The sequence below is a fragment of the Triticum aestivum genome, chromosome 3B (assembly GCF_018294505.1).
Source record: "Triticum aestivum cultivar Chinese Spring chromosome 3B, IWGSC CS RefSeq v2.1, whole genome shotgun sequence".
In the NCBI taxonomy this organism is placed as follows: domain Eukaryota; kingdom Viridiplantae; phylum Streptophyta; class Magnoliopsida; order Poales; family Poaceae; genus Triticum; species Triticum aestivum.
The window spans coordinates 672,852,222-672,877,803 of record NC_057801.1 but is presented as its reverse complement, the minus strand read 5'-3'; the positions used below and the strand labels follow the sequence as shown (position 1 = coordinate 672,877,803).

Genomic DNA, 25,582 nt, shown 5'->3' with positions numbered 1-25,582 from the left:
TCCTTTGCGTTGTAGTGGTGTTGTCGTAGGTGGCTGTCTTTGGACTAGCCGGATGTGGAGTTCATGCTACACTTGTTGTTCGCAACGAGTTGTAGTCATCTTGTATTTGTAATTCTCTCTTCTTCTATAAAGCTATGGTACGCAATTTGCGTACTCTTGAAAAAAAAATGATCTAGCAAATTTTCCCGTTTTGGAATGATATTTTCTTTCAGATTACAATGAAGAATAGAATAAGACGTCTCTTAAAGGTGGATTTTTCTTCTTCTTAGTAATGCTCCAATCCAACACGACACGCCACAGGCGAGTGTCAAAAAATGGAATGTGATGAGACGAGTGGAGTGACGAATGAGACCTCCATCAACGACCATTCGCGGCGCCATAAGTAGAGGCGCTGCTGGCGATGGCCCAAGACTAACCCAAGCCACCGGGAGGGTCTCACCGTGCACGCCGGCCGCTGCCAGCCATGGACACCTTCTTCCTCTCGCACGGCTCGCCGGCGATCTGCATCGACGAGAGGATCCCGGCGCACGGCTTCTTCAAGTCGTGGCTGCCAGCGGCGGTGGCGGGCGCGCAGGCGCCGCGCGCCGTCCTGGTGGTGTCCGCTCACTGGGAGACGGACGCTCCGGCCGTCAACGTCGTCCACGGCACCAACGACACCATCCACGACCTGCAGGACCTCCCTGACGAGATGTACAAGGTCACCTCTTAATTCCTCACATCTCTGCTTGTGTCACGAACACAAGTTGACATTGCTTGTTCGCGCGCTATGCATATGCAGCTGAGGTACCCTGCGCCGGGCGCGCCGGGCCTGGCCAGGAGGACTAAGGAGCTCCTGGAGGGCGCCGGGTTCGGGCCGGTGAGCGAGGAGCACGGCCGCGGGATCGACCACGGCGCGTGGGTGCCGCTGATGCTCATGTTCCCGGAGGCCGACGTCCCGGCGTGCCAGCTCTCCCTGCAGGCCGGCCGCGACGGCGCCTACCACTACGCCCTCGGCACGGCGCTGGCGCCCCTCAGGGACGAAGGCGTCCTCGTCCTCGGCTCCGGCACCACCACGCACAACCTCAGAGAGTTGGGCCCTCTCGATGCGCCGGTGCCGCAGTGGGCCTACGACTTCGACGCCTGGCTCAGGGACGCGCTCCTGGACGGGAGGTAATGTTGACCATGGCAAATCCGGTCGCCGTGTCCTGATCGTTTTTGTTCCTAAATTGAGTTTCATTCGTCGCGGGCAATGGCATGGCCAGGTACGACGACGTGAAGCGATACAAGGAGAAGGCGCCCTACGGCGAGCTTGCGCACCCTTCGCCGGAGCACATCTACCCGCTGCACGTCGCGCTGGGCGCCGCCGGGGATGAGGCCAGGGCGGAGCTGATCCACCGCAGCTGGACCAACGCCACCTTCTCCTACTCTTCTTACCGTTTCACCAACAAGATTTGACGGCCTTAAATCATTTGGGTTGTACTCCTTCCGTTCTTAAATATTTGTCTTTCTAAACATTTCAACAAGTAACTACATACGAAGCAAAATGAGTGAATCTACACTCTAAAATATGTCTATATGCATCCGTATTTGATAGTTCATTTGAATCTCTAAAAAGACAAATATTTAGAAACGGAGGGAGTAGTAGGTTGGTTGATGCAAGAGGAGCTGAATTTCTATTTCAAAAAGTTCAACATCGAGGACATCGATTTGTGGTCACACAGATTGGCTAAGCAGTGTGACAAGGATGACGTTTTTCATTTATCATTATTTATTTTTGCGATGAAGAATGTCATTTAAAAAAAAAGATGGCATCTTCTCGTGACGGTTATTCCTCTCCTTCAGGAATTTTAGTTCGCTTGTATCGAACATTACATTCTCCGCGATCTCCTCGTCCTCCATCTCCAGCCTGCCCACACTAATCCCCGAGACGGGGAGCTTGACGAACCTGGCCGCGTCGAAGATGTCGGAAGCCACCGTATGGGATCTGAAGTATGAACCAATGCCAGGCTGGCGACCTTGCCCTTGAGCTCGGATCTGTACAAGTACAACGAAAGTGCGGCAGCCGCATCGACTCGCCTTTGCTATGTCCGAGGAGCAGAACCTGTTTGCCGGATCCCCAGTAGAGCTCCTCGATGTATAGTTTCAGTTCTCGTGCCTGGACAAAATGAAAGGTGAGTAGAGACCAATAGGGGACGACGGAAAGAAACACAAACTTGTAACATATGGTTTTTTTTTCGAAACCAAGGCAAAAATTTTGCCTCATTGATTAATTAAAAAGAAGAGAGTTGCCCAGTTAATTACGGAAAACCGGGCAAAAACCGATACAAACAACTCATACGTGTACTACTCACGAAATACAAAACACCCACACCACTCAAGAGGCCCTCCAAAGGTGCAACAATCGCAACCCTCGACACTTGCACAACACAATGACACTCCTGCCAAACACACCGACAACGGCAAAACCTGAGCACCCTCCCTCCATCATGAAACCGTGGACGCCTTTCGGATGGCGCCACTCTTCTTACTTTTGTTCCTCTTTGCTTTCTCCCTTCTTGGCTTCTCCTTTGAGGGGCAACCACTTGTTCTGCTAGATTGAGGCTGATCTGCCACCCATTTGTCAAGAAAATCATAAAACTCCTCAAATTTCTGGGTGTCAATGTCGTCCACCAAAAGGCTCCGAGGAGCCAACATCAACACACGAGTTGCATCGACATCCTCAACTAGAGGAACCATCGACACGGCATCATCAACCGTAGGGTCTGCCGACATGATGGACTCATGCACCTTCAGTTGCTTAGATGACAGAGGCGAAACATGTCCCTTACACGAGGTCATCGATGAGTTAACCTCCAAATGCTCCACAGACAATGGCGAAGTAGGGCTCAGACATCGCTCCCGCAGCTCGGGCATGGCCTGCAGCACCGGAGCCTGAAGCACGACGACGGACTCACCCTCAGTGGTAGACAACACAGGGGACGAGGCCGACAGAGACGATGAACTGTCCCCAACACGAGGGGAGAAACATCCATATAGCTCTTGATCCCCTTTCTCAATGGAGCCAACATCGGCCACACCAGGAGGGCGTGACATCGGAGTGGTCTGCGACAAAGCCGGCGCAAGGGAGAGACTGCTCAAAGCAGCCTCCGCTCGCTTGAGAAAACTCCCAACACGCGCCAGGCAAATCTGCAGCAGCGCTGTCTGATCCGCCAAAGTGGACTGTAACATCACATCGAGCGGTGTAGCCAAGCCAACAGGAGTAGACACGACAGACGCCCAAGACCCATGGCGAAGCGCCTTGGAAGGGAGCGTGGATTTCATTGGACCCTCACATGAAGCTGGAGCAGGACGATGCACGATACCGAGGACCAGCGGCATGGCAAGGCATGCCAAAGAGCTTAGAGGACGCCATCGATTGCGGCAACCGCGTGCAAGGTGACCGTTCTCCAAGCAACAACAACACCGAAGCGGATCTCGTCAGTCAACTGCACGATGCCCTGAAGTGAGGCATTTGCAGCATCTACCATGCAGCCAAGCAGGGATGGGACGCGGGGCCATTGTCGGAGCTGGCGACGTGGGGTGACGCGGACCACGCCGGGGCAACACCTTCTGCCATCCCCCACTCGCCTCCGCCACACACCCCAAGCCCGGCTGAGCGGCCGACGAGGTTGAGCCCTTTACAGCAAGCGGCGTCAAAGGGGCCAGCTCCTCTTCACACTTGGCTGGACAGGGGAAACCGTTCACCTAACATCATGCAAATGCTCCTGAAAGCAAAGATGTTCCGCCAGCTGAATAAGCGACATTTGAGTTCTGTGCAACCATTCTATATCTTCACAAGAGCCTTGTAGTGTTGTCCAGAAACGATGCAACGACATGTCACCTGTGAAAATGCACCAGATCTTAGCAACCATCTGTCAACAGACTTTTTCGAAATAAAAGGTAGAATGGGCTTCTACCTTATTCATTTCAAAACCCAGGCGGATGTGGTTCAGAGAGATGGTAAAGAGGAATAATTAGAAATTTTCCCATCGAAGAATAACAACATGATATACTTGTCAGATATAATTTTCACTGACCTATATTGACAGAGATATTTTAACTATTCAATTAATACTGTGGAGGTACCTATATTAATTGAGGATGTGGTTAGGTCTCAGTCGACTGAGATTTAACGAAGCCTCAATCAAGTGACATACCATGTAAAAAAGAAAAAGAAAATCTGAAAAGAAAAATTTGCACCGATCTCAATGTATGATCTAATGAATATAGCACCGGCTGAGACATAACGAAGTCTAAGTCGACTGAGACTTAGCGAGACTGATTAATTGAACACTATAAATTAGTTAAGAGACAACCAAAGAAAAACTAACCACTAAATTCCCAACCTTGGAGCAGATTATTCCCTAAAACAATCTGATTTAGGAGGAACCGCTTTTTACGTAACATCAAATTTCCTTGATACTTGTAACAGAAAACCTATCGAAATTGACTGGCTATAACTTCATACATGGCCCCAAAGCAACACATTTCAGGACAAAAGGAAGCTTTGTACAAAATAAGCACCGATTTGTCAATAAGATTCCTCGTGGATACGTAGTAGTTGTTGTTACTCAACCCAGTACAATAAAGCAGTTGTAAATGACGAAAGATAGTACTACACCGAATGTAGATGAGGGAATGCAATCATGAAAAAACCCAACATGAGACTATACATAATTCTTTGAAGTTTGAACCAGATAAGGAGAGAGACTATTTGTAGAACTTACTGGTCTAACAGTTAACAGCAGTGTTTAATACAGTACTACTAATGGATCACGGCTAGCACTAAAGTATATTTGTTACTTACAGTGAAAAAATAATACATAAAAATATCGGTACAATAATGGCCCAGGTGTATGATCAGGCAACCTGTGCTCTTTCCAGAGCAAATGAGACTCTGCTTGATTCTTTCCCCTATGGAGTCTCAGGCTGCGTCTACTAAGTCAAATGCAGAAGATTTTGAAAAGTCATTTGGATGATCATTCTCAGATTCATATTTGGCATCCCAATTTTCCCAAGCACCAATCAGTGAAGGGTCACATGGTGTTTGACAGACCCAAAAGCGGCAATTTTACTATTTCTAGAGAACAGAGTTGTAACATTTTGAAGAGGGAAACATACAAATTCTTCTGACAGTGCTACATGAGAGTAATTCTGGCCAGAAAAACATGCACAGTTAACTGTATGCATTTTCCCCCCACATCAAGGATGACAAAAGGGACATACTCTTTCGTTTCGATGAAACCGTTGCATAAATACTCTTTCTCTTTACCCCTTGTCTCTCAGATTATTTAGTGTTAGAGAAAGCAAAACTTCTTAGAATACTTCTGATATCTTCAAAGCAGAACCATCCAATGAGGAGGACAACAACACAAGTGGATGAATAAACGTTCCTGTCACCAAGCTTCACTATGATGTTGAACTTACTGTTTCACAAACCCTCTGTCAACTGATAAATAGAATCAACAGTGCAGGTAAATAAAAGTAAATAGACTTACTTTCACATGCTATGACAAACTGATCTCCCAGCTGCCAAAGCCCAAACAACGGAGTACCAGTACACAGAGATTGTATAATTGTTAAGTCTACTTCACAAATTAATATAGGAAGGAACTAAACTATACATCGGTTGAAAGCAAGGAAAGGATCTCCACTCATACTCTAAATGAACTCCATCCGTTCACATCTCTAGTACTGCATTATAAAGGACCAACTGAGACACAATCAAACCTTCCTATGCCTGCAAGGCACAATGTATATTGCATGTACATTTCTGCAGCACACACAGTATAGTTGCTGCCTTAAACTACAATTCTAGCCCGTACAACCATGCATCAAAATAGATTTAGTCATAATTTGATGAGCCAAATATCACCTAAAGTACCAACAGTTGTCATCATTATCATAAGATTTAGTCATAATTTGTGATTCACAGCTGATCCGAGAGCAACGTAGGGTAAAATGAAAATTACCGTTGAACAATTGCTTCTCATTTGTACATATACTTTTGGTTATTATTAATGAAAATTACCGTAGAACAATTGTTCTACGGTCTTTGCCTCAAAAACATAGGGTAAAACGAGGTAACAACAAGAGCTAGCAAATAGTATATGTTCTGCCAGTAGTACAGGAAACACTAGACTACAGAAAATAAGACAACACTCTGTTTGTGCTTGGCCACAGGCGATGCAATTGCCGAGTATACTTTGAGAAAAATATAGACGCTGGGATCAGAATTAATTCACCCTAGTGCCTCCAAATGAACATGAAAAGGTCTTCCCTGATTTCAATTAATCATCCCAAAACAAATCCCCAACCACCCAGAAGAAGAGAAACCATGTACATCTACCTGCATGCAATCTATGAAGCACAAGGTAAAATTTTATCAAAGAGTGCACCTGATTAACGACTTTATGCCACACTTGCTCCTGCTGCTATTCTTCTTCCAGGTTCGACCACATGGAATATTAATAATAGCGGAATCGTACCAGCAGCAACTTTGCATCAAACGCAGGCATCAGAATGTTCAGAACAATTACAAAATGCTAAGTAAAGATAATGTTCCAGCTGTTTCTGTATTCTCTTGCACTTTCTCCTACTAAAATTTACCCGGGTGTGAGTGATTTCTGCTTGTTAGGATCTGTTATACTGAACTTGGATGTTTAACTTGTTTTTATCATGTAAAACTTTGAACAAAACAAAACAGAGAAAAGTAACCCCTGCTTTTCTACATTATTACACGAGTCATCCACCACGACGCTGTAAAAAATAGAGAATTAAAAGTCTACATTCTTAGTTATGAAGAAGGAATCTGTTCTTCTCTGGAGAAACAACTCTGCCGTTCCAGCAGCACAGTTACCCCTTTCCTGCTGCACCCAAATAGTAGACCAAGAGCTTCTGAAGACAAGGGAACGGCAGAGCTAAGATCAGCATTTCATCAAGCAAAGGGATATGAGAGACCAGTACGCATTTCATCAAGCAGAGTGATTGATCACACGTAAATAGCTAAGCCCAGCACCAAAGCTATGAAAGATCACACGTAAATAGCTAAGCCCAGCACCAAAGCTATGGAAGCATGAATACAGGATTTCACTTAGTATACCTGCTATCCAGAACATCAAGAGGCTCAATTCGGGGGGTGCATTCGAGAAGACAGACCAACACGTGCATAGTAGTATCAGACTCGCACAAAATTGTTGCATACCAGATGGATTACAAAAGATGAAAAGAAAAACAGTTCCACTATAGGTTTTACCCCAAAGGTGCATAGTAGTATCAGACTCGCACAAAATCTGAAGAAACTACTCCAGAAATTCCCCCACAGCGCCCCGTACACTCACCAGTATAATCTCAAGTGCATTCTCCTAATACAAAACTGAAGCAGATTCGACAATGATTGCTTCTCACAGCTAACAGTAATCAGATCAACCAGCTTATCTATGCATAGAACATGCACCTTGGTCTCAATTGAGATTGGCATTCAACTGACAAGCAGCAATTTCAGGAAAAACTAATACAACCTTAGACCCTTTGACCTGGATCTCTTCATCTTATCGACACTTGATTTCTTCCCCTTGCTCTTCTTCTCTTCCTTGTCAGCTTTAACGGCAGCAGGAGTACTTTCCCCATCCAAAAGGACTTCACCATCATCAGAATCACCCTGCATGCTCTTCTTCTTCTTCCCCTCCTTGACCTCTCCCTTCTTCCCCTTGTTCTTCTTGCTGCCAACATCCTCCTCCTCCTCAGGTACTTGCTTGCTACCTTCTTTCTTGCCCTTACTTTTCTTGTTGCTGGCTTCCTCGCTCTTCCTACCCTTCTCTGCCGGACTAGCATCCTCCACCTCCATGTCCAATGCACGCTTTTTATCCTTGCCCTTCTTTGGGGTCTTCAGGCCCTCACCAGCGGAAAGCTCTTCCAAAGGAGCAGCCTCCTTCTTCCTCCTATTCTCACTCGCCTCTTGGGCTTCTTCCATCACAACATCTTCAGTCTGATCCTTCTTGTTCCTTTTCCACTTGTACTTCACACCTTCGGCTCCACCATTGACATCCGCATTTTTCAGTGCCTTCATTTTCTTGTCCTTGCGATTGCTGCCGGTCTCGACTTGTGCAGCATCGATGACCTCTCCGGCACCAACTCCTGCTTCCAATCGCCCAACCGGAACCTCAATCTTCATGCCCAACTCCGGCACAACCTGGTATATTGGCAGTGCGACAGAATCCACAGCCTTCAAATGCAGAGCCCTCACGTTTGCCCACTTCTTGGGCACCTTCTCCACGGCGGCCTCCACCGCCGCCATCACATTCTCAACAATCTCATCCTCCTCCATGTCCAGCCTGCCCACCTTTATCCCCGAGCAGGTCCCGGTCCGCAGGTACAGGAAAGTCGAGCTCAGAACCTTGCGGACCTGCTCCGGCCAGCCGGCGCGGGTGAAGTCGACGGCGATGGGGGCCTTCTTGGTGGAGTAGAAGGCCTTGCCGAGGAGGCGGGGCAGCATGGGGAGCAGGGCGCGGTCGGCGAGGAAGAGGTCGTACGAGGCGGCGAATCGGCGGCGCGATTCGTAGGGGCGGTAGTCGGTGCGGAGGGCGGAGAAGGGGACGACCTCCGAGACGGGCAGCTTGAGCGACCTGGCCGCGTCGAGGATGGCGGCGGCGGCGGCGGGGGAGCCGGAGCCGGCGCGGTCGTCGGAGATGACGCAGACGGAGGCGGCCGAGTGGGCGACGACGGGGTGTGGGAGCGGGAGGAGGTGCGGCTTGGTGGTGGGCTTGGGCGGGACGCGGCGGAGCGAGAGCTGGAGCACGACGAGGTCGTCGCGCTCGTCGGCGAGCAGGTTCGGCGGCGCCTCCGCGGCGCGCTCGCGCATCCACTTGGTGAGGGACGCCACGGCGCTGGCCACCGTCGCGCGCGGCACCTCGTGCTCTGCCTTGTCCTTCTGCTGCGGCTGCGGCGGCGGCGACATGGCGGCTGTTTAGGGGTTTGGTGTGGCGGGGGCAAAGAGGAGAGGAGCAGGGGAGGAGCCGGGCTGTGCGACCTGGCTGCACATTACGCGGCCCATCCTGGGGCCTGTGGGAATGACCTCAAGTGTCGTTTGCTAACTCCCCGTTGAGTACCACTAAAAAAAAAACTCCTCGTTGTGCTGTACTCCCTCCGTCTGAAAATACTTGTCATCAAAATGAATAAAAAAGATGTATCTAGAACTAAAATACATCTAGATACATCATCTTTTATTCATTTTAATGACAAGTATTTTCAGACGAAGAGAGTAGTGGCTAACTGTGAGACGTCTGTTTCTATTTTTTTAGGTAACTTTTTGAGAACTGGGCTGTAGCTCAGTGCCCATGGATCTAATTTTAAATAAATGGTTTAGGTCATTTTTGTGTTCAGTTGTGCGCTGACATGTGTCGTCATTTGTTTTCTCAGTCCAAAGTTGAAAACGGAGAAAATGATTGTTTTTGTTTCGCTTTTAGGTCGAATCCCCTTCCCCGTTGCCTTTTCAAACGAGTTGGGTTTACAAATACAGTTTGTGCACAAAAGAATCCGACTAAGAGCATCTCTAGCAAACCCCTTATATCATGCTAACTCGCAAGATAACTGCCAGTTCATGGTTCTGGGCGAAAAAAGTGGTCCAAATAAACACCGTATCGGACCGGGGCCTATAAAAAAAATTGCGGGGTGTGGCAAATCTTTGCCCTCAACCTTTAGATACACGGGGTGGAAGGCCGACCCAAGCTTGACCCTTATCGGCAACGATATTTGGCGGGAGGGACATTTTCGCGCGGCAGTTCCCGCTTCCCCTTCCCTCCACCGCCATCGACCTCCCTCCACCGCTCCGGACCACCTTTCTTGGCTTTGTATTGCCGCCATGGACGCCTCCCAACCATCGCCCGTCACCGTGGCACCAACCCCTTCGGAAGATCTCGTCGCCGGCCCCGGCCATGTCGCGTCCGTCGCCGTTCAAGGCTCTACCGCGCCACCCCACAAGCGGCAGGGCAATGTCATCGTTCAGGGTGGCGCTCTCGCAGGCCCCGCCAGGAAGGCACGCGCGCCCACCGTCGTCGCCGCTGCGAATCCGGTCCGGCCCGCGTCGGCGAAGAGAAGGTTTCGGGTGTGAAAAGCAAGAAGCCCATCACAAGAGCTACCCCGCCAACACCTCCCTCGATTGCCCCGACAAGAACTACCCCGAGGATGCCCGTCATCGACGTTGCTGCCGTCGCCCCCAAGGTGTTCGACGAAATGGGCGCAAGGTATGATGCTTCGATTTGTTCTACTTGTTTCACTATTCGCCATTGTGCTTGTTCGTGAATTGTTGAGAGAAATTGTAGCGTCGGTTTGCATGATGCGACTGCCGAATTTGTGCACTTGTTGGACGACAATACCATCGACATCGATCAAGCCCCGATCGGTGATTACAGTTACAATGAGATTGATGGTGGCGTGCACGGTCACGGTGAGGAAGAAGATGAGGTGGAGGAGGATGACGAGGGGGTGTTCAACGAAGCACAAGCAAAATCACGCACAAGATCGAAGAACTACACGCAGCTGGAAGATCAAATCTTGATCGAGGCTTGGGAATCGGTGTCTCTTGAAGCGTGCACCGGCACTGACCAAACCGCCAAGCGGTATTGGCAACGAATACGTTCTTGCGCATGATAGCAAAGTATCCCAACAGGACGCCACACACCTTTTGGTCGCTCCAAGGTCACTGGGACGTGATCAAGCCGATTTGTAGCCGTTTGACTGCTTGCTTGCAGCAAGTCCGCGATGCACCTCCAAGTGGTACCATTGAATCTGATTATGTGAGTTGTTGCCAGTTGTGCAAATCATTTGTAGCCATGGGAGTGGTTGCATAATTTGACATTGTTTTCATTTTGTAGGACAAAATTGCGGAAGAAAGGTACAAGGACATGGAAGCTTCCGGTTGCAAGTCATTTCAACTAGAGCATTGTTGGAAACTTCTTCAAGATAGCGAGAACTAGAAGTTGATTGACAAAGAATCCCCACCGAAGAGAGGTGCACCCACCAAGATGGATGATGAGGATGAAGATGACGATGGCCCAAGAAACAAGAACAAGCCCGGTGGAAACAAGAAGGCCAAGGACAAGATCAAGAGGGAAGAGGAGGCATCAAGCTTGCGGGACAAGCTAGACCACATGGTCAAGTCCAATGAGGCATTGGTGATCAAGACATTGGAGGCAAAGAAGGAGTTGTCCGACAAGAAGGCTCAAGAGAAGCAAGAGAAGTGGCAACTACTCAAGGAGGAGACCATGTGCAAGGCTGCCATTGAGGAGAGAAGAGCCATAGCCGAGGGGAACAAAGCCATGGTCGAGCTCCTTCAAGAGGAGAACAAGATGAATCGAAATGACATGGATGAGCTCACCAAAGAATGGCATGATGTAGTAAGGTTGGAGATCTTGGACATGAGAAGGCTAGCCGCAAGAGGCCATGCGGTACCAAGGTTCGCTAAGCATGGTGGTTCGACAAGTGGTGGTGGAAATGGTGGCAGTGAACATTTCATCTTGTGATGATGATGATGAATGCGATGTCTTTTGGGTTGTGGCGCGAAAACTATGTTCAAATGTCGTCAAAACTATGTTCGAATTCTCAGAATTTGTGTTTTATTTGTCAAAATCGCGGTCTGATATTCAATTTTACCGCTTGGGTTTGCGGGCTCTGTTCGGTCGCGGCCGATTTCGACCTTTAAACCACGTTTTCTCGGCCCTTATCCATGGTTTTAAGGGTCGTGTCTTTAAGGGGTCTGCTAGAGATGCTCTAACCCAAAACACCCACCCACCCACGGCTCACCCGGCTTTGTGGTATGAGTAGCCTACTTTCTTCCAGTTGGGCGTGATGCTGCAGATGCTGAAAAATCTGCAAAAATAATAGTAAACAAAGAAAATATGATTTGTACCTTGTGTTCCATGCAAGAAAAAAGACAGTTGAATAAAGAATACCCATAGTTGCTGTTGTGAGTCATGTACAGAGATACATGTGATAAAAAAATTGTACAAAAAATTCAATTAAATTTACCAAAAATAAGGCTAAAGTGAAATACTGATCAAAACAGAAAAACTACAAAAGATTGGTGATTGATCGAAAATAAAATGAAATGCTTTTTTTACCACTGAGCGCTCATAATCTATTTGTGGTGGGAAAAAAGGTTTTGCCATTGATCACTTAAAATCTCTAGGTAGCCAAATCCCAAATGATCGGGCGCTTGCATTGCGGTCTCCGCAGTCATTAGACAAGCAGATGTTGCATGCCATCTCTAAAGAGAAACATTTGTGAGATCCATATGTCCAAAAAGAAAAAAGAAAAACTGAGAACGAACCTAAACCTGAAACACCGATAGCTAACAAACACAAAGAAATTTACAAAACATATTCTTATACTCAAGACTAAAGAAACAAAAAACTAATCGTAAAGAATAATTAATGACAAGGTAAATAAAACTATAAATGAAAGCAAAACAAAACACAAATCTAAGAACTGAAAAACAAGACTACTTGACAAATGACTTAAAACTGAAAATGAAACCCGAATAAGACTGAAAATGCCACTGAACCTAACCATGCAATTCTAGTATATCAAAAGAAAACTAATTAGTACATCAACAGATAACTTCTCTAATGAGGAATGATTGAGGACAAACTAGGACTAAAACTGATAGACTAATGCCATTAAACAGAGAACTACCTAACATATCAACAGAGAACTGACTAGTACATCCAACACTAATACATCAACAGAGAACTCCAAACCATTGTTGGAAATATGAGCAATTTACCATATGATTATATTGACAGAAATACTAGAAAAAACATGACTAATATAGTAGAGATGAAACATGTCATGTCATCTAACAGAGAGAAGGAAAATGACATCTGCGCATATGAACTAGAACGGAACATATCTAGAAAAGATAGTAGTAGAAGAAACTGCGGTAGGAATTCGAACAAGAAGAACATGAACACATACAGAACAGTGGCAGATGCATTGACCTTGGGGTCGACATCCTCAGCCATGTCGTCGAAGAGGTTGTCGACGCCGGGGAAGAAGTCGTCATTGGGGAAGTGGTCGTTGGTGTCTAGAGCGTTTGTGATGAACCAGTCAGTAGTCGCGTAGAGCGCTCCCCAAAAACGTTATCACCCTTCTCCCGTACAGGACTCAAAGAGGTGGGGTTTTAGAGGTCTACTGTCCTGACCTGCGGTGCACACCGCAAGCCAGAATGGGGAAGATCGTAGCAGTAGCTCAGAGATCAGAACTCGATGGCGAGAGGGAGGTGATCTTCTGGTGTGTCTCTCTTTTATAGACACAGGAGAAGTAGGTGATACGTCCATTTTGCATCATGCTTTTATATCGATATTTATTGCATTATGGGCTGTTATTACACGTTATATCACAATACTTATGGCAATTCTCTCTTATTTTACAAGGTTTATCATGAAGAGGGAGAATGCCGGCAGCTGGGATTCTGGGCTGGAAAAGAAGCAAATATGGGAAACCTATTCTGCACAACTCCAAAAGTCCTGAAACTCCACGAAAGTCATTTTTGGAATTAATAAGAATTATTGAGCGAAAGAAGTACCAGAGGGGGCCCACACCCTGGTCACGAGGGTGGGGGGCGCGTCCACCCCTACTGGGCGCACCCCTTGCCTCGTGGGCCCCCTGGTGGACCTCCGGTGCCCATCCTCTGCTATATGAAGTCTTTTACCCTGGAAAAAATCATAAGCAAGCTTACGGGACGAAACTCCGCCGCCACGAGGCGGAACCTTGACGGAACCAATCTAGGGCTCCGGCGGAGCTGTTCTGCCGGTGAAACTTCCCTCCGGGAGGGGGAAATCATCACCATCGTCATCACCAGCGATCCTCTCATCGGGAGGGGGTCAATCTCCATCAACATCTTCACCAGCACCATCTCCTCTCAAACCCTAGTTCATCTCTTGTATCCAATCTTGTATCAAAACCACAAAATTGGTACCTGTGGGTTGCTAGTAGTGTTGATTACTCCTTGTAGTTGACGCTATTTGGTTTATTTGGTGGAAGATCATATGTTCAGATCCTTAATGCATATTAATACCCCTCTGATCATGAACATGAATATGCTTTGTGAGTAGTTACATTTGTTCATGAGGACATGGGGGAAGTCTTGATATTAGTAGTCATGTGAATTTGCTATTCGTTTGATATTTTGATGAGATGTATGTTGTCTCTCCTCTAGTGGTGTTATGTGAACATCGACTACATGATACTTCACCATTATTTGGGCCTAGAGGAAGGCATTGGGAAGTAATAAGTAGATGGTGGGTTGCTAGAGTGGCAGAAGCTTAAACCCTAGTTTATGCATTGCTTCGTAAGGGGCTGATTTGGATCCACTAGTTTCATGCTATGGTTAGGTTTACCTTAATACTTATTTTGTAGTTGCGGATTCTTGCAATAGGGGTTAATCATAAGTGGGATGCTTGTCCAAGAAAGGGCAGTACCCAAGCACCGGTCTACCCACATATCAAATTATCAAAGTAACAAACGCAAATCATATGAGCGTGATGAAAACTAGCTTGACGATAATTCCCATGTGTCCTCGGGAGCGCTTTTATCATTATAAGAAATTGTCCAGGATTGTCCTTTGCTACTAAAAAGATTGGGCCACCTTGCTGCACCTTATTTACTTTAATTGCTTGTTACCCGTTACCAATTATCCTATCACAAAACTATCTGTTACCTACAGTTCAGTGCTTGCAGAGAATACCTTACTGAAAACCACTTGTCATTTCCTTCTGCTCCTCGTTGGGTTCGACACTCTTACTTATCGAAAGGACTACGATAGATCCCCTATACTTGTGGGTCATCAAGACTCTTTTCTGGCTCCGTTGCCGGGGAGTGAAGCGCCTTTGGTGAGTGGAACTTGGTAAGGAAACATTTATATAGTGTGCTGAAATTTACTGTCACTTGTTGCTATGGAAACTAATCCTTTGAGGGGCTTGTTCGGGGCATCTTCACCCCGACCAGTAGAGCAAAGAGTTTCTCCTCAACCTACTGAACCTACTAAAAATATTTACTTTGATATTCCTTCGGTTATGATAGAGAAACTGCTAGCTAATCCCTTTGCATAAGATGGAACATTGCATCCCGATTTACATCTTATCTATATGGATGAAGTTTGTGGACTATTTAAGCTTGCAGGTATTCCTGATGATGTTGTTAAGAGGAAGGTATTCCCTTTACCTTTGAAGGGAGACGCATTGACATGGTATAGGCTATGTGATGATACGGGATCTTGGAACTATAAACGATTGAAATTGGAATTTCACGAGAAGTTCTATCCTATGCATCTTGTTCATTGTGATCGTAATTATATATATAATTTTTGGCCCCGCGAAGGAGAAAGCATCGCTCAAGCTTGGGGGAGGCTTAAGTCAATGTTATATTCATGCCCCAATCATGAGCTCTCAAGAGAAATGATTATTCAAAAAATTTATGCTCGACTTTCTCTCAATGATCGCACCATGCTCGATACTTCCTGCGCTGGTTCTTATATGCTGAAGACTATTGAATTCAAGTGGGACTTATTGGAAAGAATTAAATGCAACTCTGAAGATTGGGGTTTCGACGATGGCAAGGAGTCAGGTATGACACCTAAGTTTGATTGTGTTAAGTCTTTTATGGATACCAATGCTTTTTGTGGATTTAGCACTAAATATGGACTTGACTCTGAGATAGTAGCTTCTTTCTGTGAATCTTTTGCTACTCACGTTGATCTTCCTAAGGAGAAGTGGTTTAAATATAATCCTCCCATTGAAGTAAAAGTAGTTGCACCTGTTACAGTTGAAGAAAAGATTATCACTTATAATGATCCTATTGTTCCTACTACTTATGCTGAGAAACCACCTTTCCCTGTTAGGATTAAGGGTCATGCTAAAGCTTCAACTGTGGTTCGTAAGAGTAATACTAGAACATATACACCTCCTGAGCAAATTAAAGTTGAACCTAGTATTGCTATGGTTAAAGATCTCTTGGCTGATAATATAGATGGGCATGTTATTTACTTCTGTGAGGAAGCTGCTAATATTGCTAAACCCGATGCTAAGATACATAGACCTGTTGTAGGCATGCATGTTATTTCTGTTAAAATAGGAGATCATTGTTATCCTGGCTTATGTGATATGGGTGCTAGTGCTAGTGCAATACCTATTTCCTTATATGAAGAAATTATGCATGATATTGCACCTGCTGAGTTAGAAGATATTGATGTTACAATTAAGCTTGCCAATAGAGATACTATTTCACCAGTTGGGATTGTTAGAGATGTTGAAGTCTTGTGTGGGAAAGTTAAATACCCTATTGATTTTCTTGTTCTCGGTTCCCCACAAGATAACTTTTGTCCCATTATATTTGGTAGACCCTTCTTGAATACTGTTAATGCTAGGATAGATTGCAAAAAGGATGTTGTTACAATTGGCTTGGGGGATATGAAACATGAGTTTAATTTTGCTAAGTTCCGTAGACAACCCCATGATAAAGAATTGCCTAGTAAAGATGAAATAATTGGTCTTGCTTCTATTGCGGTGCCTCCTACTAATCCTTTAGAACAATTTTTGCTAGACCATGAAAATGATATGTTTATGATTGAAAGAAGGGAGATGCATGATGTCTATATTCTCTGACTTTTGTGAAAAGATTTGTGAGGTATTTGATAACCCACAAGTGTACGAGATCGCAACAGCTTTCGAGGGTAGAGTATTCAACCCAAATTTATTGATTCGACACAAGGGGAGCCAAAGAATATTCTTAAGTATTAGCAGTTGAGTTGTCAATTCAACCACACCTGGATAACTTAGTATCTGCAGCAAAGTATTTAGTAGCAAAGTAGTATGATAGTAATGGTAACAGTGGCAAAAGTAAAGATAGCAGTTTTGTAATAGTTGTAACAGTAGCAACGGAAAAGTAAATAAGCGAAAAATAATATGTGAAAAGCTCGTAGGCATTGGATCATTGATGGATAATTATGTAAGATGCGATTCCTCATGTAATAGCTATAACATAGTGATGTCTACTACACAATCTTCTTCTTCACTACAACAAGAACCCCCTTTAACAACGCATGATTTGCAATGCTTTAAGGATGTGTTGTCAGGTATCTTCTATACCTACACATATATGCGTTGGTACTCTGTTTGTTGCTAGGGGTGTGAACAACAACGGATACTATGTGATGCACGCTATGCGTTGCCATTTTAAAATTTAGTTTAATATCGATTGGACATAATTCATATGTGCACTGTGCAGATCAGATGTTATTATTCTATCACAAGAATGAAAAAGGAAAAGGTGGTACTTGATACTCAAACCAGCAACCTCACGGTTATTAAGCGAGTTACAAACCACCTCAGACAACTACCTCACGTTGGTTTCATTAAGATTCCATCTAAATGAACCAAGGCGCACGCACCTGGGACTTAGCAAGTCCAGGGCCAGGAACATGCACACGGGGCCTAGCGAAATGGGCCGCCGCTGAGTTTTAATGCCGCTCAGTTGGTACTTGCAGATTCTCAAAAAAAAAAAAGGTTGCTACTTGCAATTTACTCACAAAAAAATATCTATTTGTACAAGTTCTCTAAAAAAGATTGCTACTTGTACATTACACTCAAAATGAAGTTGCTACTTGTACGTGTATGTTCACTTGAAATCCGATATTTTATCAAATAAAGAATCTATTTATAAAAATATTTGTATTTTAATAATTTTATATAACTATGTCAAAAAACAAGTACTGCAAATTTTGTTCATGCAAGTGAAAATTGTTCTTGTAATTTTGGAGATTTCGTGTTTCTCAGAAAACATGGATTTTTCTTTTTTTTTTTGAAAAGAAACCTTCGTGTATTTTCAGAATGTTCATCGTGCATTTAAAAGAATGTTTATCATGCATTCTACAAATTTTCATTGTCTATTTGAAAAATTCTACATGCTCTATTTCATGAAAACATATCACGTATTTAGCAATTGTTCATCGTATATTTGAATAATGTTCATCATGTATTACCAAAAAGTCATAGTGAATTTTAAAAATATTTATTGTGTATTCAAAATAATTCATCATGTATTTTAAAAAACACTCACATATTTCAAAGGAAAATACGTATCTGAGAAAAACAAATACATCCTGTATTTTAAACGTGTTCATTGTGTATTTCAAAATGTTCATCGAGTATTTAAAAATGTTTAATATATATTTCAAAATGTTTATCGTGTTTTAGAAATGTTCATCACATATTGAAAAATGTTATTGCAATTAGAAAAAGTTCATTGTATATTTTAAAAAAATCATATATAAAAATATTCTAAATAAAAAACATGAAAACATACAAAAAGCCTAGGGTTCCTCGTCACTGTCTCGATGCCTTTCCTTTCTTTGGTCCAACGACCGCGTCGTTGGCTTGAGGAGTGGTGACCCCTCCCTTTCCTTTGTTATTAGTTCTACTATGTCATCACTTTCCCTTGGGTACTGGTTCCTTGGTGACATAGACATGGTGGTGGCGGCGGCGGCGAAGGTAATCATCCACCACGGCCTCCTCGCTCACGAACTCGCTCTAGATTTGGCCCTCCACCAACCGATGATGCATGAGGAGGGTGAGGTTTGTAGCGTAGGTCCTCCTGCGCTAGCCAAAACGCCAACACCGGTGGCACCAGCTACTCCTCGCCATGACGATGTTGAAGTGTGCACTACGCCTACTCCATGGTGAAGACGACATGGACCGGCATGGGCACGGGCACCGGCTCGTCGTCGGATGCCTTCTCCATCGTAGGGTCATTGTCGCTCACCTCAGACGAAGAACTCGCCGGCAAGCCGGCCGCAAGACCAGCTAACTCGTACTTCTGCTCCGTCGAGAGGGTCTCCCACAACGCGCTAGGGCTCGCGATCATGGCAGAGGTGGTGCGCAGAGGAGGACCAAAAGTGATCCTGGAGTGCGTGATCGCGTGTAGCGTGTTGTTTCAATGTGGGCAATCGGAGTGGGTTTCCCAATATCCACGACAGTTTAATGTCGGTGGGCAGATGGACGGACAGCCGACTTCAATGCGTTAGATAGTCGTCTCGTCGCCCCGTGCGATCATGTTCCTCCCGCATGGAACATGCGCAGAGACCGAGACGCGACATGGGCGGCGCTCTCGGCTGTCGTGCCACTTCAATTCCGGCTCCAGTGACAGGTCGTGTCCGCGCTGAGCCATCACGAATGTGGCACGACTAGCGGAGGACGGTTGTCTGTGAGAGGGCAAGGGCGCCAGAATTACTTTCAGTAAGACCGGGGTGTCAGACACGTATGTGGCATCAGTCGGGACGCCCACAAACCTTCCGCTTTGCGGAAAATGGACACGCCGACGTGCCCGCATACAAATAGGGGTTCATATTAGATGAAAAATTACATCCGAACATCATGGTTCGAATGTGCATTTTAAGGGTCCGCTTTGAAGATACCTTAAATATTTATGTCCTCTATACCTAAATATAAGACGGTTTTGTACTACAAAACTTAAAAAACGTCTTATATGGACACTATTTTGTTAAATTTGATGAGATGAACAAAGTAAGTGGCATATCTAAGAATTTTCGAACCAACCAGATTAGTCAAAACTAATAATAATGTAACGTGGCAACCCAACAGAGAAAAACATCGTGCAATATATATAAAAAATGAGCGCACGATGCGAGATGTTTTTGGACGTGTGTGGCGGGATCTAGGAAATTTTGGGTGACCATATATTATTACTCTAGCTCTAAAATAAATTTTATCTCCCTCAAACCCACTACCGCAACGCCTCCGCAATGCTGCCGGCTCTCTCGCTGCAACCGCCCCCTATACTAGCGCCGCCGCTCTCATCTGACCCGCCGCTGCTCGCGCCTTCACGGCTCGCCTCCACGCCGGATCTAGCCTCTCCTGTGTTTTTCCTCTCCATCCGGTTAACCCATCCCCGTCGTTCTCTCACCACTCGTTTACCTTGCGCCGTCGAGACAAAGAGGAGCACCGTGGGGAAGTCGGCCGCATACCCTCACCGCTTCCGTCGTTCTCATCCATCCCCCTCCTTTCTCCTGGGTCATGTGGCAACGGCAAGGTCCACGGCGCTGGGCCACCTCCTATGTGGGACGGCGTAAGTTCGGGCTCCATCCGCATCGCCTCCTCAATGGTCTCCGGCCAGCAGCCCCGCTTGTGGCACGTCCATTCGCCTCAGGTATCTCCACCTCGCCAATGCCTCCTCGTAGTCGTTTCGCCTACTTCCCGTCGCGGCAGCACCACCGGCATGGTACGTGCACCTTCAAGGCCGCTGTATGGCTCAACCCGCAGTAGTCCAGATGCTTACTCCCCCCGTCGCCCGCTTGTTTGATTCCTTGCTAACAACTTAAACTAATTCACCAATGGATTTTGAACTCACCTTTGTTAACTTTTTTTAGGCTAACTCACCTTTGTTAACTGCTCCACGCGGATATGCAATTTCCTCGTCCATACCTAGCATCCTCGTACTTCTGCTAACTTCATGGATCTGCATAAGTGCCAACTCAATTACTACTAATAGGCATCCCCTGCCGCAGTACTTTCCTCTACTCAAGTAGCAACTAATTAGTACTGAACTACTAATTCCAAGCAAGCTTGCAGTTCACTAACCATTTTATGTGATCTAATCTGCTCTGTTCTCCTTCGCAGGGTAAATGGGGTGTGAGATCCATAATGCTAGCTTCATCAAAGGTCATCCAAATTGGGCCAGAGGAACCGCTCAGGATATTTTACAAATTACTATTGCAGTTCCACTCCGGTGAGATGGCTGAATTCTTGTACTCTCAGGATACTCACCAGGTACTAATAAGTAGTAGTACTTCTCCACAAGTATATGTTGTAGTCTCTAACTAGTCTGTCTGATTGATTTCTGCGCGTCAAATCCTAGCTACGGACAAGGTGCATGCATATCTGATTAATTTTGCAATGGCAAATGCAAGCGTCGAAATATATATTATTCTCCCAACTATGCTACCCAACCCACGAGGCAATCCCCAACTAATCTGGTTGATTTCTAATGCATACATGTCCAGTTTAGCATATTTTCAAGTAGTAGCTTTGGATCACCATTCAGAGCTAACAGGTTACGAACTGATTTTTTTTGCGGGAAGGTTACGAACTGATTAGTTACTACAGTAGCAACACTGCATTATACATGACAAAGGCGCCATTGATACAATTGCAGATTATCGAGCATGAGCTGTTATCTCCAGAGAAAGCAAAAAAAACCTTGTGACAAGATCACATAATAAATCACACAATATTGAGTGTGCAAGGACAAGGGAAGAGTCAATTACAGCAAAAACTACGACGATGGCAGAATTCATTGTAGAACTCAATCAACAATGATCACCTCACATGCAACAATAATGAATTTTTGTCTTGACTATATATGTGTGTATTAGAGTTCAGACAAAACATAGACTGCCTTTTTGTCATGATGACCATATTCTGAACATATACATATTGATAAATCTTTTGGTTGGTCTTGGGGGGGGGGCAAGCTATGGTTATCGAGCCAGAGTGATGCTTGCTTTTGAACAAATGTGTGTTCAAAAATTGGTGCCTGATTTGACAAGCAGATCCCTGATGGTAATGATCTTGGTGGTTTGTGTGAGGAAGATCATGGCTTCTTTTGTTCTGATTTGCTGATAAAGTGATATCTCGAGCCACTAGCTTTATTTATCATTTTCATTTGGATATGGTTCTCTTATCAGCATATGTAAAATGCCATCATGAACATTATGAAAAGTAGTGTTTTGTTAGGTAATATTTATATAAGCTACAGTAAGGAGAACATGGTTGTTCTAAACTCAGAATTTTGTTGCAATGGTAGATATATTATTGTAACTCATGGTTACTGATATATTAAAATCTTTGTTGCAGATTCTAGCCATATTCTTTTGATGGGATGATATGCAGATCATCTTTCAAGAAGTTGGGATGGACAATTAAAGACCAAAGCAACCCTAGCTGCCTTCAAGATGCCATGAGAAAGAGCCTCCTGCAAATGTAACTTTGAAGAGGAGAGCTATACAATTGTGTTTGAGACTCAAGAGAACACTCATTTGTTAATATATTTCTTAGTATCTGTTGATGCTACATGTTGTATCAGGTTTACATATAGCTTGTGTTATTTTGGCTTATGGGGAATGGGAACTATGAAACGTGATGTGGAATTGGCATTGATATTTATAGAGTAATTATTTGTCATGTGATGTGAAAATACCCTGTGTTGGATAATTGACTTGGTCAATGGAAAAAGTAGCCTCTATGGAATTGAGCCAGCTAAATGTAGAGATTTTTCCAACAAAAAATAGAAGAGATGGTAACGGCCTAATAGAAATGTTGACTGATCAACCCATATTGGGCTGGATGGCAATATTATATATATGCCCATTAGAAAAGCCCATCCCATATTGGGCTGGATTGGGTTGGACATCTATCTGAAAAGCCTTTGTGCACGGTGACCAGCAACGTATATGTAGTGTTGTTAGACTCTAACCCTTACGTTGCTAGATAGCAACGTTTCTAGACGTTGGTTATCAACGGATGTATATACGTTGTTGTAGACCCTTGCAACGCCACCAACGGCAACACATATTAATCCGTTGGTGTAGACCAGTGCAACACTTATACAGACATACAACAACGCATCAATGCGTTGCTGTAGGGGGGTTCCTGTTGTAGTGCTTGTAGACGTTGTTGGGCCTGCAAGTGCACAGGTTTGTAGGATAGTAGAAAATTTCCCTCAAGTGGATGACCTAAGGTTTATCAATCCGTAGGAGGCGTAGGATGAATATGGTCTCTCTCAAGCAACCCTGCAACCAAATAACAAAGAGTCTCTTGTGTCCTCAACACACCCAATACAATGGTAAATTGTATAGGTGCACTAGTTCGGCGAAGAGATGGTGATACAAGTGCAAAATAGATAGTAGATAAAGATTTTTGTAATCTGAAATAATAAAAACAGCAAGGTAACAAGTGGTAAAAGTGAGCGTAAACGGTATTGCAATGATAGGAAACAAGGCCTAGGGTTCATACTTTCACTAGTGCAAGTTCTCTCAACAATAATAACATAGATAGATCATATAACAAGCCCTCAACATGCAATAAAGAATCACTCCAAAGCCACTAATAGCAGAGAACAAACGTAGAGATTATGGTAGGGTACGAAACCACCTCAAAGTTATTCTTTCGGATCGATCTATAAAAGAGTTCGTACTAGAATAACACCTTAAGACACAAATCAACCAAAACCCTAATGTCACCTAGATACTCCATTGTCACCTCAAGTATCCGTGGGCATGATTATACGATATGCATCACACAATCTCAGATTCATCTATTCAACCAACACAAAGTACTTCAAAGGGTGTCCCAAAGTTTCTACCGGAGAGTCAAGAACGTGTGCCAACCCCTATGCATAGGTTCATGGGTGCAACCCGCAAGTTGGTCACCAAAACATACATCAAGAGGCACATGATATCCCATTGTCACCACAGATAAGCATGACAAGACATACATCAAGTGTTCTCATAAAAGACTCAATCCGATAAGATAACTTCAAAGGAAAAACTCAATTCATCACAAGAGAGTAGAGGGGGAGAAACATCATAAGATCCAACTACAATAGCAAAGCTCGGGATACATCAAGATCGTGCCATAGAGGGAACACGAGAGAGAACACGAGAGAGAGAGGTTGAGATCAAACACATAGCTACTGGTACATACCCTCAGCCTCGAGGGTGAACTACTCCCTCCTCGTCATGGAGAGCGCCGGGATGATGAAGATGGCCACCGGTGATGGTTCCCCCCTCCGGCAGGGTGTCGGGAAGGGCTCCCGAGAGGTTTTTGGTGGCTATAGAGGCTTGCGGCGGCGGAACTTCTGATCTAGGTTAATTCCCGAAAGTTTCAGTATTTATAGGAATTATTGGCGTTGGTTTCACGTCAGGGGGGTCTCCCGGCCGTCCACGAGACAGGGGGCGCGCCCTCCTATCTCGTGGGCATCCCGGAGCTCTTCTGGCCCAATTCTGATGCTCCGTGGTCTTCTTTTGGTCCATAAAAAATCCTCAAAAATTGGCACGTCATTTGGACTCCGTTTGATATTCCTTTTCTTCGAAATACTGAAATAGGCAATAAAGCAGCAATATGGGCTGGGCTTCCGGTTAATAGGTTAGTCCCAAAAGTAATATAAAAGTGTATAATAAAGCCCATAATCATTCAAAACAGATAATATAATAGCATGGAACAATCAAAAATTATAGATACGTTGGAGACGTATCAAGCATCCCCAAGCTTAATTCCTACTCGTCCTCGAGTAGGTAAATGATAAAAACAGAATTTTTGATGTGGAATGCTACCTAGCATGATTCTAAATGTAATTTCTCTTTATTGTGGCATGAATATTCAGATCCAAATGATTCTAAATAAAAGCTTATAATACATAAAATTAATAATGCTTCAAAGCATACTAACAAATAATCATGTCCTATCAAAATAGCATAGCCAAAGAAAGCTTATCCCTACAAAATCATATAGTTAGGCCATGCTTCATTTTCATTACACAAAATACTCCCATCATGTACAACCCCGATGACGAGCCGAGCATTTGTTTCATACTTTTTAACGCGCTTCAGCTTTTTCAACTCTTACGCAATACATGAGCGTAAGCCATGGACATAACACTATGGTGGTATATGGTGGTTGTGAGGACAAAAAGAGGAAGAAGATAGTCTCACATCAACTAGGCGTACTAACGAGCTATGGAGATGCCCATTAATAGATATCAATGTGAGTGAGTAGGGATTGTCATGCAACGGATGCACTAGAGCTATAAATATATTAAAGATCAACAAAAGAAACTAAGTGGGTGTGCATCCAACTTGCTTGCTCACGAAGACCTAGGGCACTTTGAGGAAGCCCATCATTGGAATATACAAGCCAAGTTCTATAATAAAAAATTCCCACTTAGTATATGAAAGTGACAACATAGGAGACTCTCTATCATGAAGATCATGGTGCTACTTTGAAGCACAAGTGTGGAAAAAGAGATAGTAGCATTGTCCCTTCTCTCTTTTTCTCTCATTTTTTTTCTTTTTCTTCTTCCTTTTTTTCTTTTTCTTTCTTTCTCCTTTTTCTTTCTCTTTTTTCTTTCTTTTTGATGGGCCTCTTTGGCCTATTTTATTTTTATAAAGTCCGAAGTCTCATCCCGACTTGTGGGGGAATCATAGTCTTCATCATTCTTTCCTCACTGGGACAATGCTCTAATAATGAAGATCATCACACTTTTATGGATTTACAACTCAAAGCTAGGACAAAATATGACTCTATATGAATGCCTCCGGCGGTGTACCGGGATATGCAATGAATCAAGAGCGACATGTATGAAAATTATGGAGGTGGCCTTGCCACAAATACGATGTCAACTACATGATCATGCAAAGAGCAATATGACAATGATGAAACGTGTCATAATAAACGGAACGGTGGAAAGTTGCATGGCAATATATCTTGGAATGGCTATG

The 25,582-nt window shown here is 44.5% G+C and overlaps 2 protein-coding genes across 2 annotated transcripts; one reads left to right on the top strand and one right to left on the bottom strand.

Annotated features, from left to right (window-relative positions):
• The first annotated feature begins 388 nt into the window (after positions 1–388).
• Positions 389–1,743, top strand: LOC123071628 (extradiol ring-cleavage dioxygenase). The gene is made up of 3 exons (XM_044495208.1): positions 389–697; positions 779–1,149; positions 1,242–1,743. The coding sequence occupies exons 1-3, from the start codon at positions 464–466 to the stop codon at positions 1,432–1,434; spliced, it is 798 nt and encodes a 265-aa protein (XP_044351143.1). The 5' UTR covers positions 389–463; the 3' UTR covers positions 1,435–1,743.
• Positions 1,744–7,240: 5,497 nt separating this feature from the next.
• Positions 7,241–9,082, bottom strand: LOC123071627 (ribosomal L1 domain-containing protein 1). Its single transcript, XM_044495207.1, has one exon. It carries the CDS (start codon positions 8,972–8,974, stop codon positions 7,529–7,531), a length of 1,446 nt encoding a protein of 481 aa, XP_044351142.1. The 5' UTR covers positions 8,975–9,082; the 3' UTR covers positions 7,241–7,528.
• Positions 9,083–25,582: the final 16,500 nt, after the last annotated feature.